Source organism: Mesoplodon mirus, assembly GCF_964341445.2.
Source record: "Mesoplodon mirus genome assembly, chromosome: 7".
Classification (NCBI taxonomy): Eukaryota; Metazoa; Chordata; class Mammalia; order Artiodactyla; family Ziphiidae; genus Mesoplodon; species Mesoplodon mirus.
This window is the reverse complement of record NC_138983.1, coordinates 127,443,166-127,458,883: the sequence shown is the minus strand read 5'-3', so window position 1 is coordinate 127,458,883 and position 15,718 is coordinate 127,443,166. Positions and strand designations below refer to the sequence as shown.

Genomic DNA, 15,718 nt, shown 5'->3' with positions numbered 1-15,718 from the left:
TTAGAACGCCAGCAAACCAAGGGCACCAAAAAAAATGAAAGAAAAAAATTGAGACCAGAATTTGATAGTTTATAAATATATATTTTTGAAAGTATAATCATGTTGTACTTACTTGTAGTTGCTTCTGGGTTTAATATTTTCATTTCGAATTATACACGGAGAATGGGGCACCACGGTCTTATCAGGGTTCAGAGCCTTTAGGCTTCATCTCGTCTTCATTGGGAGAAAGGTCTCTAACGACTTGCCCTTGGGGTCTGCCTCTGGCCCTGTTCTATTCAACCTTTTAACCTACCACTTGGAGACAGTTGTCCACCGAGTCTCACAGGTCAAAATTTAATGAGGACAAACACGAGGGCTTGTTGTTGGGTCCAAGATAACCACTGCAAACATCTAAAGTGAAGGAACACAGCTTGGGCAATAACAAAACATGTAAAGGCTTAGGGGGTTCAGAGGGCAGCGGCTTCATACTAAACTGAGAGCATGGTGTAACCACCAAAACTAGAGGCCCCAAGGACACGGGGGTGGAGAGGGGACTCCAAACTACCCGACACAGGAGCCTTAGAAGAAACTGAGGGTGCTTAGCCCGAAGAAGCCTCCGTTGTCTTCCGTTATCCGAAGGCCTGATGGGGGAGCAGAATTGTACTTGTTTAGTGGAAGGACAGGTTGTGGGTGGTGAAACTGATACAGGATCCTAGAGGAGTGAGCCTGGAGATGCAGTGGCTTTGCTTATGGAAGTCTTCACTTGTGTTTCCTCTCTCCTCCATGTTGCCATTTTTTAAAAAAAAGAAATCTTTCTCAATGCCTTTATTTTATATATATATAAATATTTATTTATTTATTTTTGGCTGCATTAGGTCTTCATTGCTGTGCACAGGTTTTCTCTAGTTGCGGTGAACGGGGGCTACTCTGCGTTGCCGTGTGTGGGCTTCTCATTGCGGTGGCTTCTCTTGTTGCAGAGCGCGGGCTCTGTTGCTATTTCTTTTTTTTTTTTTTTTTTTTTTTTTGCGGTACGCGGGCCTCTCACTGCCGTGGCCTCTCCCGTTGCGGAGCACAGGCTTCGGACGCGCGCAGGCTCAGCGGCCATGGCTCACGGGCCCAGCCGCTCCGCGGCATGTGGGATCTTCCCGGACCGAGGCACGAACCCGTGACCCCTGCATCGGCAGGCGGACTCTCAACGACTGCACCACCAGGGAAGCCCCATGTTGCTATTTCTTGAAAGGGCTCTTGCAGAGGCGAAGTGAACATCTACATTGACTTGACCTTAAAGCCCTCATTACTTCTTGCCTGAATTCCTGCAGCAGCCTCCTAACTTGCATCTGCCTGCTCTCTCACTCCCCATCACTGGCAGAATCACCGTTCTAAAACTTGATGCGGTCCTTCTGGGCGGCTTTGCCTTCCTTCCAGTCTTGTCTCTCTCCACAACCCACTGCCCTCTGTGCTGCAGACCACGAAGTACCCCTTTAGATTCGTTTACAGACCTAGTCTCCTCTGCTCGGAATAAACCGGCCACCCCTTTGTAGATGGTAGCTCTAGCTGTTTCCTTGACAAAGCCCTTCTTGATCCCTTGGTCAAGTAATACTGTCAGCTCCTGCTCTGAGCCTCCTCAATGAACCCTGACAGGCCTCTCACTCCACTCATTTAGGTCTTTCCTCGCCTCTGTACTGCAAGTCCCTCTGGGGCAGATCCTGCCTGGGTTTATCCATCTTTGTATCCTTAGCAACTGTCACAAAACCCGGACTATAGGAAGAACTCAGTAAATGGTTGACGGAATTAATGAAGAGACTTCTCTTTCCTAATTCTTTCAGCAATAGGCACACAGTTTTCGTAGGAAGAATTATTTAGTCCTTTTAAAACACACTTAGTCCTTTTTAAAAAGTGTTAAAACAACACTTTGGGGGCAGCTTCCTGCCCATCCAAGACCCCTGGGAGTATTTCCTTGACCTCTTGAGAGTGGCAGAGACCCTAAGAATGGACACAGAGCACTAAGATGTGACTGGACAGGCCTAAAAAAATGGTTCTTGTTTAGGAGGGTTCCAACCCCTTTGAGAATCTACTGAAAAAAGACCCCTTTCCTCAGGAAAATGCACATTCAGATACACAACTTTCTAACTTGGCTGCTGGACCCCCAGTACCTGCTATTCCCTAGGGCCTCCACATCCACCCTCCACCCTAAGCCTCCTTAGCCCCACAGCTTCACAGGTAAAAGAACCCGCAACCCAGAGGCGCTGGCTTCTAACCAGCACTCAGAGCGTGGGGCCAGCCTGGGTGCCCTGGCTTCCTGGCAAGCCCCACTCATCCGTCCTAGCGTGTTCTACTGCCCACTCCTGGCCTATGCCTGGGACCTCTATAGAGATGGTAGATGTTCCAAGAAGAAATGGAGAAGTTTCACCAAAGGTGGGGTGTGGGGGAGGGGGGCAGGGAACAAGAGGACAGTTCAAAACGAAACAAACCCCAGTCACTAAAAAGGGAACGAGCCTAATTATTCAGCTCCTCTTCTGGGCAGCTCTATCTCCTCGTTATCTAGTTAATACCACCAAACATAAGGAAGAAGTAGTGAGTAATGGCCCAAGCGTTTCTTTTATTACCAAAAACAATTGTTACACACATACTCAGTGCCTCCAATCTCATCCCTGAGGATGACCATGAAAGTCCTTGGGGTTTGTAGGAGGAACCATTTAGAGGGAAATGCCTTGGCTGGTTGTGAGGAAAGTGCCCTTGCAGGGATCAGTTACATATCATCCCTGGGCCTAAGGACCCCTAAAGACAGGAATGGATGTGAGTTGACTATGGATTGTAATCACTCTTCCAGCACGTCTGGGGGTTAGGGTTAAGCCTGACACTAGCCCCCTCTACAAGAACACACACAACCAGGGTGCCTCCCCCCGCAAAGAATCCAAACTCCTCAGGATCCCCACAGAATGTGGTCTGGCACAAAAGGGAAGTCCCTCGGTCTGCCGAATGATGCAAGCCGGACCGCACTGCTCTCAACACCACTCCTAAAGGCATCCATTGGCAAGGGCTGCCCACTAGGGGCACTGCCACCAGCCCGGCTCAAACCCCAGCTGGGGTCTGGGGTAGCAATGGTCAGGGTCTGCAGCCTTCACACCGTCTGGACTTCTGGCCCCCCAGCTACTCCCTGAAGCTCTTCCATGACGCCCCCGGAGCGGGGCTCAGAGGCTGGAGGTGGCTCTCCCGGGGCTTCGGACAGCACGTAGTAGACAATCTCTCGCTGGCCTTGGGCGCTGGTCTGATTCACCACGTGGATGACAGGGCTCGAAGTGTCCTGAGAGGCCGAGAGGGCTGTCCCCTCACCACCCCCACCTTCCTCTTCCTCTTCAGCTTCTTCCTGGGGTCCTGGCTCCCCTGGCACTGTTTCTAGAATGATGCCCTGCAGGCTGCTCTCATTCAGTGATGCTCCCAGGCCCGATCCCTCTGGCGGCTGCCGCAGCAGTTGCTGTGTCAGCTCTACACTCTCATAGCGAACCAGCTGCAGCCGCATGTAGCCGTCTTCATGCTCCTTGTACCTGGTGAAGGAGGAGCAAAGAGGGCAGCAAACAAGGGCGGGGGGGAGGCAGAAATGGCCTGGAGATTGGCGAGGTAAGGGACAAATACAAGGGAAAGCAGCAGCTCTGGGATTCTAAGTGATGGAGGTTAAAGACAAAAAAGGTCTTTATTGGAATATTTAGAAGAAAAGGCAAGAAGGATCATTACTCAAAAAGGAAAGGGAGGGGAGTGAAGGGGAGAGGGAGGAATTATCTGTACTGGACAGTAGTGTTGTCAAAGGATTTATGAGCAGGCCGTGGAGCTACAGGTTAGGACCCTTGGGCTCACACTCTGGTTCCGGCTACAGGGCTTTTGGCACCATTTACTGTTTTTGGCATCGTGCCTTGGATTCAAAAATCAGGAAAATCATCTTTGCCCCACCACTATTCTCGAGGTTCCTTGAACCTAAATGGAGATAGTGGACATCAAAGCACCATCAAATTCCAGGTCTCTAAATTGTTGAAAGGTATGAAGAAAAAGTGTGGGAATCTGGGAGGAGCATACCGAAAACGGGGGTGCCCTGAGGGCCACTTGAACTGGTGTTTCTTGCGAAGGTGCACGGTGAGGTTGTTACCCCTCGTGAAGCATTTGTCACACACGTGGCATCTGTACCTCGGCTCTGAGTCTCCCTGGGGGGGGAGGGGAGGGAGGGTGAGGCTAGCTTCCCCCCGACCCCGGGCTCCCCGACACTTCTGCTGGTCCTTCCCCACCGCCAGCCCCACTCACTTCATGCACTTTTCGGTAATGGGACTTGATAGAGCAGAGCGACCGGGCACTGAAGGTGCAGTTCTCGAAGTCACACCTGTAGGCTGGCTCCTTGCTATGGGTATCCAGGTGCTTCCGGAGGTCGATCAGATTCTTGCAGCTGCCGAGAGAGGTCAGGAGGGGTCAGAGGGCATGGGGGACCCTGGAACACGAGTTTCCTGATTTCCAGTCCCCGTTTCCCTTTACCTGTAGTCACAATAGTCACATTTAAAGGGCCGGGCCTCGCTGTGGCGAAAGCGCATGTGGTTTCGGAGGGAGGATGGCAGTGGGCAGGTCATGTCGCACAGAGGGCACTTGTAGTGGTTCACTGAGGAGCAGAGAGCAGGCTGTGATCCGAGGGCTGGTGGAAGCTTGGAGGGCGGGCCGGGACGGGGGGTGGCCGGCCACTCACCGTGGTTACGCATGTGGTCCCGCAGCAGCCGCTCCGTGGCAAATCTCTTGGAACAGTGAGAACACTGGAAGTGTTGCTCTGTGGTGGGGCGGGCAGAAGAGAGGGTGGGTTGTGAGGGATGGTGGAGAGGCACGGAGAGGAGAGCAAGCTGGGAGAGGAGAACCATCCCAGGCAGAAGGGAACCACCAGGGGAGGAGCGGGGAGCTTAGGGAACTATGGACGGACATAGTATCACAGAAAGAGCACGGGACTTGGAGTCGAGAAGCTGAATCAGAATTCCGGCTTGACCACTTACTAGCTGTGTGATCTCAGGTAAGCGATTTAACCTCTCTGAGCCTCAGTTTCCTCATCTGCCAAAAGCGTGGATAAGAGGCCTACCTCATGGGGCTGCTGCTAGGATTCACTGAGATAAGAGCTGCGGCACACAGTAAGCATGGAATAACAACGTCTAATGAGTCTCTATCAGCAGAGACTGTGGTAGGTGACTGAGCCCTCAAGGTAGATACAGCCAACTTGCAGATACCTTCAGCGGTCCCCTCTCCTGGGAATGTGCCCCCGACCCCCACTCCAAGCCTGCAACCATGCCCCTTCTCCGACCGCTTACGATCCAACGAGGTCTGGCGACGGATGTGATCTAAGAACTTGGTGTTGTTGGCAAACATGCCCCCGCAGGTGGGGCAGGCCACCACCTTCTCCTGGGTATGGCTACGGAGGTGCTCTCGAAGCTTAAAGCGGTCCTTGAAGGTGCACGTACAGCCTGGGAAGGAAGGTCCAGTCAGGTCCAGCTACAGACCCTCAGAGTAGGCTCTCATACCCCCACGTCTCTCCAGCCAGCAGCCAACCTTGCCCTGCAGGACTGGTCCCACCCCTAGCTGCCCTGGCGCCTTAGCAACCCCAAGGTTTCTTGAGAGGTCAGAAATTAAAGAGTGGCCCTACCTTTCCAGCCACACACCACCAAGTGGTTGTCCTTGCCGACTGCCTGGTATTCACAGCACAGACTGTGCGCTTCCACATGCCGATAGAACCACTCGGGATTGTCGAAGGAGCTCTGTGCCAGGAGCAACTTGGGGTAAGGACTGAGGGTGGGTGGAGGGACTCTTACCCCTAGGTGCCCAAAGGGGGCTTCTCGGCCCTCTCCCAAATTAACTTGGTAGGATAGGAAAGTTTGAGCAAGGGGGCTACCCAGCAATGTAGGAGGGCTACTAGCGGGAACCTCAGGAATACAGGGCATCCCTGAAACGGTCAAGGCATCTTGAGTTGAGATCCCCAGCTTCCCCCCACCCCTATTTCTGGCTCTGCCTGCTGACCTCACAGTGCTCCCACAGACACAGGAAGTGGTCAGGGATGTCAGGGATGAGGTTGCGGCTCTGGAAGTCCAGGACGCAGGGGCTGAGGTCAGCCTGGCTCTGCAGGGCCTGCAGCCCACACTGTTTCAGCTTGGTGTGGTAGCAGTGGAAGTAGACATGGCGCACAAGATCAGCAGAACTGTCCAGAGAACAAAAGCCGCACTCCTGCCACAAGCAGGAGAATTCTTCCTCTGCAAAAAGGGGTTTAGAAGGAAGAGTCTGATACTTTCCAGAGCTCTCCGTCCACTTAGCAGCAAGTGAGGATGCCGGACTGACCTGGTATGCCAGGAATTCTTTCAGCAAATACTAGTATTTAATGACCACTAACTGTGTGCCAGGCACCAGGGATACAACTACAAGTTAAAAAGAGTCCCAGCCTTTGTCCTCGTACAGCTTTCAGTCAGGGAGAAAAAAACATCAAATAATCACATGTATAAATGTTAGACTGCAACCAGGTGGAGGGGAAGTGTGGTCTAGGCAGGGGGACAGTGTGTGCATGTCCCAGTGCCAGTGACTCAGAGACAGCAGGTGTGGCTGGCATTTGCTACAGTGGCTCGGAGTTTCTGCTGTTCCCGAGGGGCCTGAGACACCTCCCACTCCTTCCCGTCAAACCGGAAGTCCTTCTTTCCCCCATATGCTGCCCAAGATCGGCCTTCCCTAGGAAGGACTATTCTCTAGGACTATTCAATTCCACTTCCTATCTCTCTAGCATCTGTCTAAGCACCAAATTTCCACTGCTTTATAGGGGTTTACTTGTTTTGAAAAGTAGGTACTTTAAAAAATATAATAATCCCCTAATTTCTCTTCTGTATAAATATTACTTGACTTCTGAAGCTATTAATTATAGTTCGCAGTCACTAGACTCAAAACAGAATTTGAGGTGGGGGAAGGAGAGGTGTCTCTATACCTTCTGTAGAACAGAGTTTTTCAAACTGTGTTGTGACCCATTAGTGGGTAGTGAAATCAGTTTAGGGGATTGCAAATCACACTTTTTTTTAATGAAAGAGAATAAGATAGAACAATTCAGAGAGAATTTAATAAAGGCAAGTATTGTTTTTAGTATTTTTTAACTTTTGTGTACAGGGTTGTGATATAAGATGTATTCCTAACTGATGGTCACAGTGGAAAAAAAAAAAAAAAAAAAATTGAAAAGCACTACCAGAGAGTGAAAAAAGCAGCTTGCCAACAACTTGTACAATACGATCCTCTTAAAAAAAATAAAATCATATCTAATTTATGTATACACATGCAGCGAGAGGTCAAAAAGAATGTTCACCAAAGTCAGTAATAGACTTTTTTTTTTTTTTTTTTTTTTTTGCTGTACACGGGCCTCTCACTGTTGTGGCCTCTCCCGTTGCGGAGCACAGGCTCCGGACACGCAGGCTCAGCGGCCATGGCTCACGGGCCCAGCTGCTCCACGGCATATGGGATCCTCCCGGACCGGGGCACGAACCCGCGTCCCCTGCATCGGCAGGCGGACTCCCCACCACTGCGCCACCAGGGAAGCCCAGTAATTGACTTTTGATGGCAGGATGGCAGGTTCATTCCATATATCCTTGTTGAATGAGTTTTCTATAATGAGTCTACAGTGTTTTTATAAACAAACCAAAAAAAATAGGAAAATAAACCACCACTCCCGCCGGCTGCCCTCCCCCTGTGCGGCAAGGAAAATCCGATTTTCCAGCATCCCTCGAGCTCCCTCCCCTGCTGCGTCCTGCGTCCTTACCCAGCGGGTCCTCCTCCTCCTCCTCCTCCTCCTCCTCCTCCTCCTCCTCCCCGGAGCCCTGCAGGTGCTGCCGCAGGTGCTGAGTGACGTGCTCGCAGAACTCCTCCATGGCTGAGCACACACAGGAGCAGGACCCCCACTCACACTGTAGCCCCAGGTTCTCCTTTCGAGGAACTTTCCCAGGGGGCGGCATGGCCTTCACCCTAGAGGGGGAGGAAGAAATCAGCAGCTGCCAGGATCCCACCCAAGTGTTGGTGGGCGTAAACAGCTGGGCGGGCAGCCAGCCTAGAACCAGGAGACATTTTCCAGTGGCCCGCGACAAACGCCATGCTTTTTCAATAAGGACAGAGTAGCAGTTCCTTAAGGCCCTGGAAGCTGTCCGCTGTTCTTGGGAAAGGAGAATACGAACTAACATTACTGAGCATGTGCCAGGCTCTGAGCTAAGAACTTCAACAGACCTTTTTTCAAGGAGCTTCAGAGCAACCCGCCAAGAAGGAATTACTCCTACAGGAAGCAGAACAATGCTCAGGTTCAAAAAGGCGGCTTTGGGGAATGACCCAGGGTTCAAATCCAGACGCCTCTGTCCACCACCGACTTAGCTGGGCGACCCCGGCCAGGTAACGTAACCCTTCTACTCCTGAACATCCTCATCTTCACAATGGCGATAACAAGCCCTTTTGCTTTCAATTTCACGCTTACTATATGCCAAGCACCTACTAAGCACTTTATTTGCCTTGTGTCATTTAATTACCAACACCACCCTATGAGGTAAGCACTATTTTTAACTTCATTTGTAGATAAGGGCCTAAGACTTGCAGAGGTTAACTGGTTTGATCAAGATCACACACTAGTGTGGTCGGGTCAGGTGAGGCTGACTCCGAAGTCCACATTCTTTCCTATGCACACAGATGACCCTAGAAGCTCCTTATTTCTTACAGTATCGTAAGTCCCCGCCAGACTTACAAAGTGCCGTACCAACTCCCTTTGCCTAACCTGTCCAGTGCTTTACTCCACCATGGCCCTAACATCCTCTGAACAACAGTGCAGATTCCATTTCACGTAAGAGGCAGTTACCTGTCCAGTTTATACTGGGTGTACACAGTGCTAGGCACACTTAGGCATGTAATAAATATTTGCTGAAGAAAGCTGAATAAAAAAACTAAAGGTTCTCAACCTTTAATACGCACACAAATGCACAGGTTTCCAGCCCCTCCCCTAAAGGTTCGGATTCGGGAAGGCTGGGTTAGGCCTAGAAATTCGCTCTCTTAACTCAGCACTCCAGTTCTGGTGGGGCTTCCAGGAACAGAGTTTGAGGAACAATAAAAGAACAGTTTCCCTCGTTAAAACAAAACACAGGGACTTCTCTGGTGGCGCAGTGGTTAAGAATCCGCCTGCCAATGCAGAGGACATGGGTTGGAGCCCTGATCCGGGAAGATCCCACATGCCACAGAGCAACTAAGCCCCTGCACCACAACTACTAAGCCCACGCGCTGCAACTACTGAAGCCCGCTCACTCTAGGGCCTGTGCTCTGCAACAAGAGACGCCACCGCAATGAGAAGCCCACGCACCACAAAGAAGAGTGCCCCCCCACCCTGCTCGCTGCAACTAGAGAAAGCCCGTGAGCAGCAACGAAGACCCAACGCAGCCAAAAATTTAAAAAAATAAAATAAAACAAAAAACCCCACAGAATGACAGATGATACTGCAAGCAAAATCTCTGCGGGAAGAAAAGACACTAAGAGGCCCTGACTTTGTCCCCTAGGTGTCACCTCTTCCTTGAGGATTCTCACTGATTCTTGCTGTCCCCACTGTGGTACCCTGAGAGGGAGCGGGGGCATTGCTCTCGCTGGCCTTCCTGAAACAGGTGGGAACTCTGAAAAAGAACTTTACTACATACTGAGGAAAAAAACCCAGAAAACACAAAATGCATAACATCTTTCATAGCTACAATTGTAAGAACCTACTATATCTAACTGCTTACCAAAGAAACCCCCCCCCCCTTTTTTTTTGCGGTACGCAGGCCTCTCACTGCTGTGGCCTCTCCCGTGGCGGAGCACAGGCCCCGGATGCGCAGGCCCAGCAGCCACGGCTCACGGGCCCAGCTGCTCCGCGGCATGTGGGATCTTCCCGGACCGGGGCACGAACCCGCGTCCCCTGCATCGGCAGGCGGACTCTCAACCACTGCACCACCAGGGAAGCCCCAGAAACGCCTTTTAAATCCACAGCCTTTGCCTCTCCTCTGAGAAGAAGCCAGCTACCTTTGACACTCTGGGGTGTGAGTAGTTGGGGTTGCTGAGCTCTTGGTAGACTAATAGTGAAGCCCTATTAGGAGAAAATGTGGACTACTTTTACAATTTGGGGGTAGAAGAAGTAGGGAAAGCCTTCCTAAGTCAGACATAACAGTCCAAACCTCCTATACTACCTTCAGGATCAAGTCCACTTAGCACAGCATGCAAGGCTCTTCTCCAACTGGCCACAACTTACTTCTCCAGGAGCTGGGTAAGGGAACTAACACATGAGGGCCTACCATGTGTCAGCCCTGGGGTGAGTCCTCTTCCAAACTTCACTTCATTTGGTGTAAGAGTGCCCCGATTCTAATCCAAAGGTCATGCCCTTCCCCCCACACCTATCCATTTATTCCCTCTTTCTGAGTCAGTAATCTTTGTCCCTAAACATACTACATTCTCCTAAAACGCTCTGCCTGAGAAACTTCAACTCATTTGCTTCAAGCCCAAATGCCCCCTGCTTGGTGACCCCTCTCCCAATTCATCCAGGTACAGCTGACATATCCCCCCTCCTGCCTCCACAGCACTCGGTACACACCTCCATCAAACTACCTGTTACAATGGAACAGAATGTGTGTCCCCTAGACGAGGAGCTTCTCAGGGCAGAGCCCATCTCTTCACTTCTCATTCCCAGCATTAGGCCAGAGCTTTGTACTCTTGGGAAACTCAATAAATGTGGGGATATGATTATATCCCAGGAAGCGTTCCTAAACTAACCTGCCCCTCAAATCACTCTCGCCTTTCGGTCTGATGGCTAGCACAGTTGAAACCAGAAAAGCTCAACCCTATTTTTTCTGCTGCCCTTGGTCACTCATGGTTGTTTTGTGTTCTACTCTCATCTACCCAACTGGACAATATTAGCTGCTTCTGAGCAGATACCATATCACGCCTGTGTCCCTATACTGTGTCCAGCACAATGCTGAGCACAAATATTCTAAACACATATCTGTTGTTAGACTGTGGATAAGGCCCAGGAAGCAGGCTATCTAGATATCTAGAATGACTTGAAATTTAGGCAAAGCTCCCTGAATCCCTCTTTCACCATCCCCCAGCGTTCTTTACTTTCTTTCCCTGTACGCTGCTTGTTTCTACCCTGGGAAGCTGTAGGACAAAGTGACTATTTGGTCACCACTCCTCTTTCTGTAGGCAAGGGATGCAAATGAGGCAACCTGTATAAGGAAAGGGCGCTGGGCCAGCTGTCAGAAGACCTGGGTTCGAGCTTCCTGTCTCAATGAGTTTGCTCAGCCTAGAAAAATATAACACCTATTAACTATCTACTATATGCCAAGCACTGTTTTAAGTATCTTATATGTATAAAAACTCATTAACACAACAACCCTATTGAAGTAGGTACCATTATTACCCACTTCATAGATGAGGAAATGGCCCAGATAGGTTAAGTAATTTACCCAAGATCAAAGCTAGAAAATGATGGAGACAGAATTCAAAGCCAGGAAGCTTGGCTCCGTTCTCCTCCTACATCAGCCCGTCTTACCTCTTCATGTCTGATTCCTTCCTCCCCACAGACATCGTATCCAAATACACAATACCCAAAGCATGTTTTATTGAGTAGCTATTTTGTCAGTTTCCTCCAATAAGCTGTGAGCTCCTAGAAAGCCTGGTCTGTGCTGTGTTCAGTTCTAACTGCAGGGCCACCACAGTAGGTTGTACCTAATACAACCTCTTTTAATGTTTAAGTAAATCTGTTAACTTATTACTTTACTTTCAGACAAATCACCTAGCTTCTTTGAACCTATTTCCTTAAATGTGAAACAGGATACTAATATCACAGCAGTGGATGATGGATTCAACAGATCTGATTAGAAAGTTCCAACATTTACTAGCTATGTGACCTCAGGGAAGTTACTTAAGCCCGGGTTTCCCATGTAGCATGGGAATAATCATGCCTGTCTCATTGAACTGATTTATGGATTAAACCAGATAATGGATATTAAAATGTCTAGCATAACACACCGCCAGAACTCAACAAGTGTTGGCTCTTCGTATCCTTGCTTCTAAGGATGAGATGATCTAAGCACGAATTCTACAAAAAGATCAACAAAAGGAAAGCCCGAAGGATTCCTAACCCTTCCTTTCATCGGGAGCCATAGTAAGAAGCAATCAGCAAATACCTGAGTATACATTGTAACGCAAAACGCCGAATGAACCCTGAATGGTGTTCAAGAAAGGAGGGACCCAGATCCGGAACCTCCTAAGGACTCACAATGTGGTCGAAGAGATAAGACTCTGACGTGTTAAGACAGCGACCAAAACAAAGCGCCGGATGGGGGAAAGCTGGACAGGGAGAAATCCCAGGGGCAGGCGAAGCAGGGAAGACTTGCCCTAAGCGGTGAGGACCGGGCCCCCGGAGCACAGGTAGAATTCGGAGAGAAAGAAGGAGACCGCTCCGGCGGGTAAACCTCTCCCTCTCAGCCCCGCAGGCTTCCCCCAAGGCGTGGCGGCGACCGTGTCTCAGCGGCAGCGAAGCCCCAGACGGGAGGTTCGAGTCGATGTTGGGGGCAAGGCGCTGCAGGCACCAGGCAGACCAGCGTGGCCGAACAGCAAGAGGGAGCCTCGCCTAAGCGACCGGGGAAGAGCCTGGCCTCGGCTGCCAGCCCAAAGCCCAGCCCGACGCTGCCCGGCAGAGCCCGGAACCCGCACTTACCGTCGATCAGTCTAATCGGCTCCGGGGTCTCTCCGGCTCTCCTCCCACCTCCCACCGTCTCCGGTAGGGCTCTTGAGCGACGGCCAACGACAGCCAATCGCCGTTCTCGGATCCCTCTAACAACCAATCGCCCCTGCGACTGACGGAACCCATGCGCGACCAAAACACGGAAGGGGCGGGAGTGAGAGGCGGCGGGACGCGCGGAAAGGTACCGCTGCTGGCGCCGCCGATCTCCTGGCGTGGCGCAAGCGGGGATCCCTAGGGCCCGAATTCCCCCAACTGCGCAGGCTCGGCCCACGGCACCAACTGGGCATGCGCAGAGCTCGGGCTGAGCGCAGAGAGGGGTCTCCGACCTTGTGTTGGTTATCAAGCTAGCTGGCCGCGTGGGCGGTGAGGCGGAGGAACAGGTGGAGGAGGCCGAGGAACAGGTGGAGGAGGCCGAGGAACAGGTGGAGGAGGCCGAGGAGGCGGAGGAGGAGGCATGCGAGGCTCCGTGCCCAGCACAGCAAGCCCCGCTCAGCCCAAACTGGGGGTCCTTCACCTTCTTAATCTTCCTGTTTCTTAAATATCAGTATTCCTTGTGCCATCTTCTCTTTCCCCTACACCTCACCTCCTGTGTCACCAGGCTCAGTGAATAACTCCTTCAAGTCAGAAACCTGGCGGTCATGGCTGATTCCTCCCTCACACGTCGCATCCAATCCATTGCCAAGTTCTGTAAGTGCTACCCCCTTAAATACAGGATCTCTCATGTTCATCCCCCGTTCTTGATGTTCTTGACGTTCGCCGCCCCCTCTCTAGTCCATTAACAACGTCCATCCCGGATGTGTACACTGACCTAACTGGTTCCACTGCGGGCACTCCTACTTCCTTCCAAACCATTCTCGTCGGAGCTCTCAAGTGATCCTTACAAAGAGCAAATGTGATCAAACCACCACCCTGCTTTAAACACTCAAAGTCATTCTGTTGTCCTCAGGACAAAGCCCCAAACCATACTGAGGCTTTCTAGACTGTTCAGCATCTGGGTCCTGCATACTTCTCTCCACCGTGTCTTGAGTGCTTCTCGAACTCACTCTCTGCTCTCCAGCCCCCACATTTCTTTCAGTTTCTCCACCACACCTAGCCGCCTTTCCTCCCCTGCCTTGTATTTGCTGTTTCCTCTGCCTGGAATAATCTTCCCTTTCTCTCCTTCCCACATATGTTTGATTCCTACTCATTCTTCTGGTCTCAACGAAGATGCTTCTTTTTCCTGGAAGTCTTCCTGGACATCCCTTTCCTGCATTTCCCCATTACAGCTCTATCATGCGGTATTGTATTTGCCTGTTTACGTGTCTGCATTCTGCACTAGACTCAGTTCAGTGAGAGAGGGCAGGGATTGCGTGTGTTTTTCACGTTTATAACCCCATTGTTTAGCCTAGTGGCTGAAACTCAGTAAGGGTCCAAGACATTTTGTTTAAAAATTATGTACCTTAGTAAAGTTCATTGGGATTGATATTTACTGTGTTATATTTTCTAACCTAAATATAAACCTATATAATTTATATAATCAGAAAACACCTTACACGTTCAACATAAATAAAATGAACTTAAAGATGCCATTAAAAATAGCAGGGCTTGGGGATTCCCTGGTGGCGCAGTGGTTGGGAGTCCGCCTGCCGATGCAGGGGACACGGGTTCGTGCCCCAGTCCGGGAAGATCCCACATGCCGCAAAGCGGCTGGGCCCGTGAGCCATGGCTGCTGAGCCTGCGTGTCCGGAGCCTGTGCTCTGCAACGGGAGAGGCCACAACAGTGAGAGGCCCGCGTACCGCAAAAAACCTGCTTCCCTGGTGGTGCAGTGGTTGAGAGTCCGCCTGCCGATGCAGGGGACACGGGTTCGTGCCCCAGTCCGGGAAGATCCCACATGCCTCAGAGCGGCCAGGCCCGTGAGCCACGGCCGCTGAGACTGCGTGTCCGGAGCCTGTGCTCCGCGGGAGAGGCCACAACAGTGAGAGGCCCGCATACCGCAAAAAAAAAAAAAAAAAAGCTGCCAGAAAATCTTAAAGCATAATTCATACTCATCAAAAACTGTGGATCTCTTCTGAAAGTATAAAGTGAATTAGGTTATGTTTTGCGTTTCTTTTGCGTTCATTTTTTTAAGTCCCTATTTTTGAAATGTGATCAGGCTCTTTGTCACTACTAAATATGTGATTGCATTGAGTTCTGGGCAGGTCACCCTAGAAACTGAGTACATCTTCCAGTTACCATCACCTCAATCCACGGGTCTAGTAGGAATCTGAATACCTGCCCTCCCATCAACAATAGTTTCTTGTGAAATTTCGAGTTCAGTGTGTTTGGCCGTCTTGTCATATTGGTAAACAAACTGCTCCTCTGTGAACTATTAAGAGTTGTATTTCTTAGATCAGGGGAAGTAGCTTGATAAATCTTTGAGTTTTGAGGACCTAGAATTTCGCATACCAATATATGCAAATTAACCAAACATCCATATTCTGCCACCCTTTCTAAATATTCCATTATTCTGTGACTAGCGCGGACAGGAGCATGGGGAAAATGAACAACTCCAAGCTGCCTAGCCAAAGGCAGGTGCCCTGAAGCCCCCTGTGATATAGGTTAGTCAGAATGGCAAGGCTGGAAGTGAGTGACCTGGATGATTATCTAGGCCACCCTTCATTTTAGAGATGAGGAAGTTAAGGTTCAGAAAGCAGAAGCGGACTTCTCAAGGTCACTTGCTGAGTCTGTGGTACACCCAGGTTTTCTGTTCCTGGTCGAGTGCTCTCTCTGACATCCTGCAGCAGCTTATCTGTTTCAAGTCCTGTGTAAGATCCCAGAGAACAGGAACCAGCGTCCTAGAGTTTGCTAGTATCCATCACTCCCTGAACTTTGCCCACATTTAGGAGTGAAAGACTTTTTATTATGACGAAACCCTTATAAGACTTCCCCCTCCCAATCCGTCTCTTCTGAGGCAACAGCTCACACTCATTCAGCACCGACTGTATGCCAGC

At 50.5% G+C, this 15,718-nt stretch overlaps 1 protein-coding gene across 2 annotated transcripts; it reads right to left on the bottom strand.

Moving 5' to 3' along the window:
• Positions 1–2,561: 2,561 nt before the first annotated feature.
• HINFP (histone H4 transcription factor) lies at positions 2,562–12,974 on the bottom strand. Of its 2 annotated transcripts, XM_082629696.1 has the most exons (10): positions 12,722–12,974; positions 7,772–7,974; positions 6,007–6,236; positions 5,636–5,747; positions 5,304–5,456; positions 4,700–4,777; positions 4,495–4,615; positions 4,270–4,408; positions 4,048–4,172; positions 2,562–3,524 (listed from the first exon to the last, which is right to left on the bottom strand). In XM_082629696.1, the coding sequence occupies exons 2-10, from the start codon at positions 7,962–7,964 to the stop codon at positions 3,101–3,103; spliced, it is 1,575 nt and encodes a 524-aa protein (XP_082485822.1). In that variant the 5' UTR covers positions 7,965–7,974; positions 12,722–12,974; the 3' UTR covers positions 2,562–3,100. The 2 variants fall into 2 exon arrangements, with proteins under 2 accessions (XP_082485822.1, XP_082485823.1); XM_082629697.1 differs by lacking the exons at positions 5,304–5,456; positions 5,636–5,747; positions 6,007–6,236; positions 7,772–7,974; positions 12,722–12,974 and adding an exon at positions 5,223–5,303.
• Between the last annotated feature and the right edge of the window lie 2,744 nt (positions 12,975–15,718).

What these genes read in the sequence shown, in the direction of transcription:
- HINFP (XM_082629696.1), bottom strand. Translation starts at nt 7,964, where the DNA reads ATGCCGCCCCCTGGGAAAGTTCCTCGAAAGGAGAACCTGGGGCTACAG. An exon ending in TCGCCAGACCTCGTTGGATC is followed by an intron (nt 4,778 to 5,303) that starts GTAAGCGGTCGG and finishes GCCCCACCACAG; the next exon opens with AGCAACACTTCCAGTGTTCT. An exon ending in ATTACCGAAAAGTGCATGAA is followed by an intron (nt 4,173 to 4,269) that starts GTGAGTGGGGCT and finishes CTCCCCCCCCAG; the next exon opens with GGAGACTCAGAGCCGAGGTA.